Source organism: Corvus brachyrhynchos, unplaced genomic scaffold (assembly GCF_000691975.1).
Source record: "Corvus brachyrhynchos isolate BGI_N302 unplaced genomic scaffold, ASM69197v1 scaffold114, whole genome shotgun sequence".
NCBI classification, from domain to species: domain Eukaryota; kingdom Metazoa; phylum Chordata; class Aves; order Passeriformes; family Corvidae; genus Corvus; species Corvus brachyrhynchos.
Genome location: NW_008238337.1, coordinates 1,896,286 through 1,908,603, shown reverse-complemented (window position 1 = coordinate 1,908,603; position 12,318 = coordinate 1,896,286). Strand labels below are relative to the sequence as shown.

Sequence of the window (12,318 nt, the reverse complement as noted above, 5' to 3'; positions counted from 1 at the left end):
GCCCAGCTGTGTCCAGCAGAGCCCAGCAGAGCCCAGCAGAGCCCAGCAGTGCCCAGCTGTGTCCAGCAGAGCCCAGCAGAGCCCAGCAGAGCCCAGCTGTGTCCAGCAGAGCCCAGCAGAGCCCAGCAGAGCCCAGCAGTGCCCAGCAGTGCCCAGTAGTTCCCAGCAGTTCCCAGCAGAGCCCAGCAGGCTTCGTGTCCTGCACTGCCCTCACCACCACCAGCTCTCCTGGGACACACCTTTTCTTGGTGAGAAAACTCATTTTCCTCGCCCTGCAGCTACAGCCAAGATCACAATCTACAACACCCTTCCCAGCATTGAATTTTTTTAATTCAGAAAGGAAGTGAAAAGTGTTTGGTGGAGACAACAACCAGAAGTTTGTTTTTAACAACTTACTTGGACCATGTCTTTAGCATGATGAGGGGACTGGACAGCAGGCACTGGCTGTAGGAGCTCAGCTTTTTAATGACCTGCAAGATTTGTTACAAAAAGAACATAATGAAAAAGGTAAATTAATTGTTACATGGTAACAACCATCAGTGCACTTGTGCTACTATAAATTCCCATGTCATATTCTCCATTACCATCTTCCTCCTATCCATGTGTCCAGAAGTCTTGTCCTGACTGGTTTGTTGGACAATTCTTCTGTCTCAGAGTGGACAAAGACATGAGCTATTAGCTTTTTTTCCTTTGCAAAAACAAGACTTAAATTTGGGGGTCTCCTTCACTGAAATACTGATTTTTCATGCTCTTTTGTGTTTTAAAGACACCTTCCCCACCTCACCAACCACAATAAAGTCTTCCAACCACCAGCAAGCTATGAGGAATGGGCACACACAAAGAAAGAAGCCACGAGGCTCATCTCCTCCAAAAACTGGGCTAAAAACTTCCTGATAACACCAAGGAAGTGACACAGCTGGAACACACCCACCTTTCCTTCCAGCAGGAACCTGGCAAAGAGTTTGTAGCGATCAATTCCTTCGGGGTAATCGACTTCCACAGCAGGGAGCTGCCAGCCCACACGGTCTGGAAACAAAGACCACACTAGGTCGCCTCCATGCTCCCAGAGGAGGGACATTTGCAGGGAGCTGTGACAACACAGGTGCCAAGAGAAGCAGGGAGGACACTGCCACCGCCCCCCAGCCTTCACAGGGCGAGCAGTGGGCTCCATGAAGTGCCCATTTTCCGTGCTACAAACCCCATGGAGGTGCTCAAAGCACTGCTGAGCTCTTTGGACAGCCCAAGCAGAGCTTGACCTTTCTGGTGCTGTGACAGCCTCGTTAGAGCAGCATCACAGGAGTTCCAGAGCAGCTCTGGGACAGAACTCCTGCGGGACACCTTCAGACACTTACAGAAGACACTGGGCCTGTGACAGCGAACTCGGCCCGTTCCAGGGCAGTAGGAGGGAGGAGGATTTTCCAGAGGCTTCCCAAAGTGGCAGTATGGTGGCAGCAGGGCAGGAATCCACTCGGGTTCGACTGCAGACACACCTGAGGAGGGAAAACACAACGAATACAGGTTTGCTGCCAAGGGCCACAACTCACTGGCAGCCCCACGGGTCCAGGGCACGGTCAGGATCTCATCTCCACAGATTTACTTGTGTTTCATTCTTCAAGTCAACCTTTTCATGTTGTAAAAAACCTGTTCAGAGACCAGCAGAGGGCAGTTGTGGTTGGCAGGGCAGGGGCAAAGCAGCCATTTCAGAAGCTGAGCTTTGCTCCAGCCAATTCTGCCAGACGAATTAAAAAGATAAAATAGGCCAACTTATCTCCTGATCCAGATCTAGAAAGCCTTAAGGATCCAAATCCCAGGAGTCACAACCACTCAGTAAAGAGAGCGCTCGGCCACCACAGAGGGGAAACTCTCTGCCAAGGCACTTCTGAGCTCCTCACCACGGCTGCAGCACAAGCTGGCCCCCAGCACTCACCTTTCATGTACAGCTTTGTAGTCTCTACAATTTCTTGGTACACCACAAACTCTGGGAGTTCTTTGAAGAGGACTGAGCTTGGGTGGATGAACACTGGGTCCTCCAGGAGTGCAGTCTGTGAGGAGGCACAAAGATTGAAGCAGAGTAAGACAAGTTACTGACAATTCAATTTCTTCATTGCATCTCATTCCAGTCTCTCTCAGATGTATATTTATAAAAAACACTACCACTTAAGGAAACCTTAATACCTGGTGTCTGGAGACACCAAGCACTTTACAAGATGAACTAACGGTACCTCTTAACTCCTCTATAGCATTTCCTACGTGAACACCAGGAAATTGCAACACTGCAAACGTAAATCCTGCAGAGAGAAGCTGCAGGAAGCCAGCACAGGCAGCCTCAGAAACCTGGGCTTTGCACAGGAGCACCTTTCTGCCACGCAGGGGAGGAGGAACTGAGCCCAACCAAGCTGTTTACCTTGTAGGCATTTTTCCACTTGTCATCCAGGAGCTCCTCTGCCTGAACCCTTCGGGCAACGTGATCCCCCAGCCCTGCCAGCACAATCTGCCTCAGGTAGGTCACTTGAGCTTCTGTTGGGGGCTTCATCTTTGGGTCAACGTAGAGCCCAGCATCCGTGCAGACCGAATTCACTGTGGGGAGAAAGAGGTGAGAGAAGATTCAACAGGAAACAAATCAGCTCTGTGGATGTGTCATGCCCCAAGAGAGAATAAACACAGCAATCCCTCCCCAGCCCCACTCACCTGCTGTGGTCAGCTGTCCTCTCAGGCGCCGGATTTCCAGCATGGCTTTGTACCTGAGCCCATTTTCCTCACAGAACTTACGGGTGCATCCAGCATATTCACAGGCCCCCACTGCTCCTGGGAGGGGACAGACAGGAGGAGCTGATCAGCTCTCCTGATTAAAGCAACGGTGGGGCAGCACTGTCCCACTCAATGTGTGCATTCCACAGCTTCCTCTCGGCACTGGGAACTGGAGGCTGCCCAGAGAGCAGCCTGGAAAACACTGCTGAGCTCCACCCTGCAGCACGAGGGTGCCTTTGGCCGTGCGAGGCTGAGGGCTCAGGGTGACAGGAGGGGAACAGAACGGAGCACAGGGATCAGGGGCTGTACCTAACATCACCATGAGATCCCCCAGCTTCTGCATCGGCCCCTGCCCAGCCCAGACCTTCTGCATCTGTAAAAACCTCGCTCTCTTCCCCTTCAGCTGGGCTGCCTCTTCCTCACTCACTGCTGGCCTGAAAGAAACACAGGGCAGCCCCAGTGAGTGCCGCGCTCGCAGGCAGAGCGCTGTGAGAGGCACGGCTGGGACAGGGACAGCCCGTGAGGAGCACGCCAGGCCCAGCCACTCACCTGTCAAACTCCTCAAAGAGCTCCCTGACGGTCATGGCAGACACGATGGTGATGCTGTAGGGCAGGCAGTGGTGCTGCCTGCTCAACGCCAACATCTTTGCATAGCGGGGGGCTACAGGAAAAGTGGCCATTACTCTGCCCAGGGGACTGATGGGGCAGCTCAGCTTTGCTGCCAGCTGCTGCTTCAGCCTGGGGGAGCAGAAAGAGGTCTCATGTAATGAAGTATCTTTGAATTAGAACAAGTTTGTGCTCCTGCTGTTGGCACCCAATTAATTTGATGTGTTTTCTCAGGCTTTGTTATATGCTGGTCCCAAAGGCCAGGGGAAAGATTCCTCTTCCTAACACAGCTCCCACCAGCCCTGCATGGATGCTCCCAGCACAATCCTTCCCTGCCAAACACACCCAGGGTCAGTGAAACAAACAGAGGTGAGCCAGAGACTGAAATGATGCCATTTTCTGTGCCAAAGCACGTCCTTGGGTGTGAGGGCTGAGGCGGCAGAGGAGGCAGGAGCACAGCAGAGCCCACAGGTTCGACAGTGGAGGAAATTAGTGGGGGACCACAGGTATTACCTTCCTGTCATAGGGGGCTCCTTTAGGGCACCCAGGGCTATCAGCAACTCCTCAGCTGCTGCAAGTGTTTCCGTCGGAGGTGGTGTTGGGAACGGGAAGTTGATTACCTATGGAAACAGGAGAAAAAGCCCTTCAGCTCATCACTGACACCACACCCACTGGAAAACGGTCTGAGCGCGGTCAGAAGCCCTGGAAGGGAGTGAAATCCTCCCCTCTGGTTACGTGTGCCAAAGAAAAACATTTAGGATGTTTGCCAGAAGTGAAAGGAAAGGACACATAATGGCAGGAAGTGCTTGGAACAAAAACATGAGGAAACAGAAATACCAGAATCACCCTTCACTGCCACTGACTGCAGGCACCACCCAGGGCAGGCTGCTTGAAGGTTTAATTTAAGTGCTGTGCTTTCTGAAAGTGCTCCAGTATCTCCAAAACACAGCCCCTGTTTAGACAGGGGTTTTTTAACCTCTAAGAATATAAGAAAGCATTTACTACCTGAACAAACATGTCTGTTAAGGCCTAGTACAATTCAGAGCAGCTTCTGCAATTTGCAAAACCAAAATGGACTCTGAGGATCTTAATTTCTACCACAAGGCACAGCTCCAAGCAATGACAATAAAATACATTTCTGTTTGTTTCTGGCTCCTAAGGGCAACCACTTTAATGGGTGCTGTAGTACAAAGCTCTTTCCAACTCACCTTTTCTATATTCAATGCCTTCATTTGCAGAATCAAGTCTTCCACCGGTCGCTTTGTTATTTCTGGAGCAGAGAACTTCTCAAAGTCCATGAAAACTGCTGAAGAGTATAACCTAGTGGACCAGAAGTGCTGTTTAGATTCTTAAAAGAAATCTTAACTCAAGAGATATGCATGAAAAACTAGCAAGGGATTAAAAAAAAAGGCGGCTCTGGATGGTATTTGCATAACCATATCGTTATTTATACGTTGGGGCATTTGCCTTATTCACAACAAGTTAACTCAGCTTGGAGTTAAATCCATCTGGCCACGGTGAAATCTCATGTGGCCACAGTGAAATCGAATCCAGCCATGAAAAGAGTTTTCAGCAAGAGAAAGGCCCCTGAGAAGCCAAACCTAAACCAACATCACCAGTGACAGCTCACACTTGGCGTCACCTCTCCCACTGGAATGCAGCACCGGGTGCCTGTGGAAGGGCAGTGGGATGGGGGATGATTCAAATTCCCACTGAGAGCCCCTGGGCTGGTTGTTCCCCCTGGGCTGCTGTCCAGCAGGGCACTGACCTGTAGCAGTGGCCTGGCTCGGTGCGGCCGGCCCGGCCCGCCCGCTGGTTGGCCGAGGCCTGGGAGATCCAGGTGACCCTGAAGGACGAGACCCCCGTGATTCTGTCATAGAAACGTTTCTTGACCTTCCCACAGTCCACCACGTATTTGATGCCTGGGATGGTGAGGGATGTCTCAGCCACGTTGGTGGCCACGACGCAGAGCCTGGTGCCAGGAGGAGGAGCCCTGAACACCTACGAGAGACAGACGGGAGTGTGAGAGGCAGTGACAGCAGGAGAGGGACACAGCAGAGCGACAGGAGAGGGACAGGAGAGGGACAGGAGAGGGACAGGAGAGGGACAGGAGAGGGACAGGCAGTCCTCCTGGATGGGCTGGCGGCGCATATGGCACTGCAAGGGGAACTCAGGGGCCAGAGCAGAGACTTAACTCTGTGTCTCCAGCTCTGGAGCTCTTTGTCCAGCTCAGTTAAGCCTCAGAAATGACCACAGGGGCTCCAGGTGGAGCACACACCAGCACTGAGCTGTGTTCAGACGCTGCTGCTGCCTCCAAAGACAGGAGGGAATGCAGGAATCTGTTCAAGCTCCCTGCTGGCAGCAGCATCCCGATGTGCCCAGGGCCAGGATGGATTTAGAGATCCTGCAGGACTGTCACTGATCATCTCTCCCAACCTCTGAAGGGGCACATCAGGGAGACCACAGCCCAGGCCAGGCTTGCCCCAATCCCATCCCAACCTGCCCACTGGGCCATTCAAGCTGATGGATAGTCCAAGATGGGAATTTTTGCTCACTTGTGATGATCACACAGATCTGTAAGATCTTCTGCCCATTGTGGCAATAAATCCTTTACCTTTGCCTGTTTCTCTGGTGCCAGCAAGGAATAGAGTGGGAGCACATACAGTGGCAGGGATGAATCGGATTTCTCCTCTGTGGGGAAACAAACCAGCACCGTTCAGTCCAAGTTCCAGGCTTAGTCCCAACAACATCTGCACAAACACCACTTCATTAAATCCAGGAAGGTAATGGGTACAAAGCTTAGCAGCTTTCCCACGGCACGGGGCTGCTGTGGTACCACAGCAGATCAGCTCAGGACAACCAACTCATGTCACTCATTTCACAGGTGACAGCAGACAGGGATTCTTTCTTTCATATGTGCCAAACCTTCTTCTGAGTCTCCATCTCCTAAATCCAGGTCAAGGTCGGAGCCTGCAGCATCATCATCACTGTCAATGTCTCTGTCTTCATCTCCTTCATCCACTGGCACCACAGAGTAATTGTTCAGGTCAATTTTGGGGAGTGTCTGAGAAAGAGAGGAAAGATGACATCAACACCTTAAGGGGGGACACAAACAGCACTTTGCACAGCTTTGGAAGCAAAGCTGAGCACTGACTCCGAAGGTGACAGAGGGATATGTCCCAAACATCAGTGTATCCAGAACATCCGGATCTCCTGCTAACAAAGTGCATGGGCACAACCCAAACACCATCCTTGGTAACAAATGCATCAGTCCAAATTTTGGGTAACAAATGGTGAGATGAGGAGCAGCCCTGGTGCCAGAAAGTCTGGAGCTCCTTCCATTAAAGTTTTAGTGGTCAGTACTCAATCTGAATCAATCTCCTGCCGCAACACCCAGAGTTTCAGCACTCTGCAGCAGTGTGGGCAGCACTGCTGGAACTCCTGAGGGGACACGTGTGGGCTACAGGGCTTCAGGCCAGTCTAGAAGAGCTGGTGAGAGGCAGAGCTACACAGGAGTGCTGTTTGCAGGGAGGCACCTGCTCCCTCCTGTCTCTTGGAGGAATTCTACCCATCACACATTACCAGAACTTTCCTCCTCTTCCTTGATTTCTTAAATTTCCTGATTTCTTCCACCGAGTCTTCTTTGTCATCCTCTCCTCCTACAAAAACAGCCAGTGGAACAGCTGTTAGCTGAGCATGTTTTCCTCTTGGAAAAGGTAGTGGGAGCAGTCTGGTCCCACTCCCACCTTTCTGGGGATGCACAGTGTGGAAGAAGCAAATAGTCACACTGAAGGGAGAGGGCAACTGGAAGGGACCTTTTCCCAAACTCAAACCAGCACAATATTTAACATCAGTCCTGACAATCATCCACAATGGGCCCTTTCCCCAAACCTTGTTTTCTTGCCTTTTTAAAATAAAAGTTCACATTTTTAGATGCAGAGCCAGCTCACTTCTCAGTGGGATAAATTTGAAGTTTAACAGTTTCTACAGCATTACCTGCAGTGTTGTTTTTTTGGTATGGGAAGGCTTTTCTTAGTCTTCTACAGAGAGAGTGAACTTCTGCCTGGCCTGTTAAAAACACCAAAATCCCACCTGCAAGAGGGAAAAAAAAAAGAAAAAAAGAAACAAAAACCAACACAAAAACTTTGGGCACGTTCAGTATGAGGAATTTGAGAGGTTCTCAGCAGCGAAGTTCTCTCACCTGCAGGCAGCATCCGATGGATTTTACACACCTTCCTGAAGCACTCCCCACTGTAGTCATCCAGAGGGGTTTTCTTGTTGAAATGAACAGTGACAGGGAATTGCCTTGCATCTACCTGGAGAGGAAATACAAAGAAAGGGTTTGTTTGCTGTTACAACTCCAGCACAATCAATACAGCGTTCATGGGACAGCCGGAAAAGCTCACCCTGTACTTCTGTTCAGCTCTTGGCTTTGGTAGCCTACAAAACACCAAACCCACAGAAATTACTGGTGTTGTCTGCTCTGAACACCACAAAACCATGCTAGAAACCACAGCTTTTCTCCCTTTCACATCATCAACTCAGATTGAAGCTTTCTAGTCCTCCTGAACCATAACTTCAGGAGTTTTTCAAGATAATCAGATTCTGCCAGGGTGGTTTTCTGATAAAAGTGGAAAGAAAAACACAGAGTCCCAGAAGAAACAATAGCCTAAACAAAAAGATTATTTAAAAATGGTATCTGAAAGATTTCAGCACCAGCTGGAAAGATTAGAGTGCCCCTGTTTTGTAAGTGGTTTGACAAAGGCCACCCTCGCTGTATTTCAGCTCCCAAGGAGGGGAACAGTACCTGGATGACAGGAGGTTTAACAGAGAACAGCCTGGTGTTGTCAGTGAAATCCTCCACTCGCAGAGTTGCAGACATGATGATCAGCTTCAGGGGCAGCCCTTTCTGCAGGGACACAAACCTGTCACCCTGTGCCCCAAACGTGTCCTCCCAAGCTCAGCCAGTGCAACAACCAACACCTTGCTTTCTCCCAGGCTGCTGGGATTCCATTATCTACACGTGTCCCATGGCACTGTAAGTCTCAAACGAGCTGGATTTTGCCTGGAAAGTCACCTCTTGGTACTGACATGTGCTACTTCCCCCTTTGTGTAGGCTCTGTGCTTCTTCAATCACACAGAAAGACAAACATGTTCACTGAGAGTTATTTCATCCTTTCTGTCAGATTCCCATGGAATTCCACATCACAGAGAGTCCCCCCTCACAGAGCCCTTTCATGTCTAACATCCCCTGCCTGGCACATCCCTGTGCAGTGCAGGAAGCCTGCCCCTCTCACCTTCTGACGCAGGGGCACGATGCGAGACAAGAGCCCTATCAGGATATCTGTGTACATGCTCCTCTCGTGGGCTTCATCAATGATGATGACTTTGTACTTTGAAAGCAGAAAGTCCTGGGGAGAGAGAGCGATTTCAGCACGGGAGGCCTCAGCCAAGGACATCTGAGTCAGGACACCCCACAGCTGCACAAGCACTGACCCCCATCCCACAGCTGTATCTGTCACACAGTTTAATGTGCTCACCCCACACAAAGCAAACTGGTTCCCAAAGGTCTCTTCCTTGCTCTCATTTTACACAGCAAGATAATGTAATGTTTAAGGACTTGGGCAGGAATATCAAAGGTAGAGATGAAATAAATCCCTGGTGCTGAAAGGGATTCTGATTTGAAAGACTGGCAACAAATCCACGCTGGCCTCTCCTCCCAGCTATACAAAAAATTTCCCCTTTTATAACACTGAGGACAGCAACTCACCTTCTGTATCTCTTTGAGCAGCACACCATCCGTCATGAACTTGATCTGCGTTTCATCTGTAACGTTCCCCTCATATCGGATTTGATATGAAACCACTCTGTGGGGAAACACCAGGGCAGCCACGGGAAGAAGCATGGGGAGAAGCAGAAAGTCCATGTCACCCACTGAGCATCTCAGTGCCATCTTCCAGAGGGGTCTCAGCCTTTTTAAAGCTCACCTGTGAGACAGGTTCATCTCCTTGGCGACTCTCTGGGACATGGACACCGCAGCTACGCGCCGAGGCTCCGTGATCCCGATGGTGCCACTGCAACTAACGAGGGGAGGAAAAGGAAAGGGTGGGTTGTTTCAATTCAACACAGAAGCACCCCGCAAAATGACAAGAGGATTTCTCACCATGGTTCTAGATTAAGTGGCATCCTTCACACAGCATCAGTCTTAGTTATAGTTAGAATAAAAACAGAAAGGAAGGTTTGGGATTCCCTTCTATGTGTATTGATCTGAAGATGCACGGATTACAGCAATGTTTTTCCCAAAATGTTGTCTCTGCAATTCCATTTGCTGCATATAAAATCCAATTCCTACCTGGCATATCCAGCTTCATAGAGGAACTGAGGCACTTGTGTGGTTTTGCCGCTTCCCGTCTCTCCACATATGATCACAATGGGATTCTCATTAATGGCTTCCATGACCACTTGCTCTTCAGCAAGGATTGGAAGCTTCAGCCTTGCTTCCTGAACAGTGTAAAACACAGATTTTAGTTGCATTGTTTCTCAATCCTTTATTTTGTTTTCCTCAGGATTGAAAACTGTTACCTTGCTCAGACCACAAAACCCACAGGAAGGAATCCTGCAAGCCTGTGGCTGGGAAAGCTCTAAACCAGTTAATGCCGCACGAGCATGTCTGAGAACCAGAGTCATCAGAGCAGCTTCCCAGAAAACAGATGGCAAGTTTAATTTGTGAAACTTCAGAGTCCCTTGAGTCTCTAAATAGAATACTTCAAGGAAAACTCATTTCACAACTGTCTCGTCTGCTCAGACCCATGCAGAGCTTTTCCCACTTCTACATGATGCCCTACCTATAACAAATGGGACAAAACCATCCAGCAAAAGATACAGCACCATGGAGAGCTAAAAGGGACTTCACAAGATTTTCCAGCAAAGGACAATAAAGGACTGCTAATGATTCTGTATGTAAAACTAGAGACAAATGCTTATATATCCCAAAACAAACCAAGTTTCCCTTCTGCTGGAACCAGACAGGTTTAAAGCTCAGACCTGCACCAGCTGCCAGAACAAGGACCCTGAGTGCACCCAACGGATGAATACACCATCCTTTCCAGCATCCCTGATAAGCACTGTGCTGTTCACCTGAATCTCAGGAGTCCTGTCCACAGGGATGAACACTGCAGGCTTGCAGGGTGCTTTGCTGGGGGCTGTCTGGGGAGCTGGGGCACCGGGACCAGCTGGCGGCTGCTCAGCCCCTGCCTTCCCCACTCCTCCCTCTGGCTTCTCAGCAGCATTCACAGCACTGGCTGAGGACTTCTCAGCATCTTGTTTCTGCTCTTCCTCCTCCTCCTCAGAGCTGCTGGGCTCTTCCTCAGGCTCCGATTCTGACCCTGAGCTGTGCCTTCTCTTGTTTGCACCACTGATGCTCCTGATCTTCTCAGGGACATCAGTCCTCGGCTCCTGTGTCACCCTGGAATTATGTTATCAGACAAAAATAGCAAATTATTGAACTCCATCCATCCTGAAAAACCTGTTTGCACCAACAAGAAAAACAGTCAAGAATGTCAGAATGTGGCCGTTCAACCACAGTGATCAGTTCCAAGGGTTCTACCCAAAAAGCACTTTACCTTTTAGCCTGATACATGCGCTCCCCGATCCCCAGTTTGGAAGTAGTGAACAGGAGTTTCATTTCTGCCTCAGAGGCCTGGACCTCGTTCAGCTTGCTCAGCAGCTCAGCTCGCTGTTGAGGGAAAACAACCAAAATCTGTGCTTGTTTTGACCAGGAAATAATTTCATTTCAAGATTTGCACTTGAGCATTACAGGGTGTGCTCTGTGCTCTGGCAAATCCTGCTGAGCAGCTGTAAAACCTTCCTGCTGCTCCATGGTCAGTCCTCCCTGATGAAGATTTCAGCTCTGTACCAGAGCAAAAATAGAAATGGGGACTTGACATCACTGCAATGAGCAGCTCAGCTGCACCCTTCAAACAGCAGGATTTGAACTCAACCACTGGAATGAGGCCTGGAGCAATGGGAGCCTCTCCTCAAATCCCTCACGTGGGACACGGCACTGGCAGGAGGTCAGGCAGACACAGTTTTAAAGCTCCTCCAAAACCAGAGCTCCTTTGTGAAAGCCATTATTCCAGCACTAAAAGGACTGGGAATTTTGCCTGGAAAGGTTTTCCAAAGACAGAAAAGCTCTATTTCCATACTGAAAATAAACAATAAGCGCTTCAGAAGCACTGACAGGCCAGCGTTAGGGGTGCACCAAGGTCTGCAGGCCAAAGCTGCTCACACCCCCTGCTTCACAGAGTGCTTTTAAAACGCACTAATGTCACTGCCTGCCAGTGATGAACTCCACAACACTTGGTCTGCAACAGGAACCTGGACCCAGAAACGACACGTTCCTGCAACACCTGATCCACTGAGAGGGAGGGGAACCTACCTGTTTTTTCTTTTCCTTCTGCTCCAAAACTTTCTGCAGGTTTTTCTTCTGTTTCTTGCTCAGGGGTTTCTTCTGCTGTTGCACAACACACACGACTTTCTTCTTCTTTGCTTTTTTTGCTGGCAGGACCAGGGCATTACTTTCGTCAATTCCCTTCAGCGTTGCTCCATCTGAAGGCAAGGGTTTGGTTATTCACTCGTGCCAGGTAGATTATTTTCAGCACACTGCTTAGCAGGCTTATCAAGCACCAGGCCGGATTTAGCTGTTTCAAACAAACACAGCCCTCACGCCCAGCCAAAAAAAATCCTGCAACATCAGCAAGGGCAAAAGACCTCGAAACTGGGGATTCAATAACCCTGAGCTTACTACAGCCCTGAGGGCGATTTGCCACGATTTATGTAACAACACCGTGCAATTTTTGCCTTTTCACTCAATTCCTCAGGGTCAGGGGGCAGCAGAGCAGCACAGGACACAGTGTGCCCTGCGGTGACTGCCCAGCCTCCTGCCTCACCGGAGCACCAGTGGAT

At 49.8% G+C, this 12,318-nt stretch overlaps 1 protein-coding gene across 1 annotated transcript in view; it reads right to left on the bottom strand.

The window, feature by feature from the left end:
• Positions 1-11,968, bottom strand: part of DHX37 (DEAH-box helicase 37) — a gene marked incomplete at its 5' end in the record, with an annotated part of 14,147 nt that extends 2,179 nt beyond the window's left edge. The window contains 24 exons of the mRNA XM_017734701.1: positions 397-470; positions 932-1,026; positions 1,353-1,490; positions 1,928-2,042; positions 2,405-2,577; positions 2,689-2,805; positions 3,058-3,182; positions 3,298-3,486; positions 3,868-3,974; positions 4,563-4,674; positions 5,123-5,355; positions 5,969-6,045; positions 6,280-6,418; positions 6,937-7,013; positions 7,351-7,446; positions 7,556-7,670; positions 8,162-8,263; positions 8,652-8,765; positions 9,125-9,221; positions 9,342-9,434; positions 9,707-9,855; positions 10,492-10,819; positions 10,977-11,089; positions 11,792-11,968. Coding sequence (XP_017590190.1) covers positions 397-470; positions 932-1,026; positions 1,353-1,490; positions 1,928-2,042; positions 2,405-2,577; positions 2,689-2,805; positions 3,058-3,182; positions 3,298-3,486; positions 3,868-3,974; positions 4,563-4,674; positions 5,123-5,355; positions 5,969-6,045; positions 6,280-6,418; positions 6,937-7,013; positions 7,351-7,446; positions 7,556-7,670; positions 8,162-8,263; positions 8,652-8,765; positions 9,125-9,221; positions 9,342-9,434; positions 9,707-9,855; positions 10,492-10,819; positions 10,977-11,089; positions 11,792-11,968 — 3,155 coding nt within the window. The remainder of the gene's footprint in view (positions 1-396; positions 471-931; positions 1,027-1,352; positions 1,491-1,927; positions 2,043-2,404; positions 2,578-2,688; positions 2,806-3,057; positions 3,183-3,297; positions 3,487-3,867; positions 3,975-4,562; positions 4,675-5,122; positions 5,356-5,968; positions 6,046-6,279; positions 6,419-6,936; positions 7,014-7,350; positions 7,447-7,555; positions 7,671-8,161; positions 8,264-8,651; positions 8,766-9,124; positions 9,222-9,341; positions 9,435-9,706; positions 9,856-10,491; positions 10,820-10,976; positions 11,090-11,791) is intronic.
• Positions 11,969-12,318: the final 350 nt, after the last annotated feature.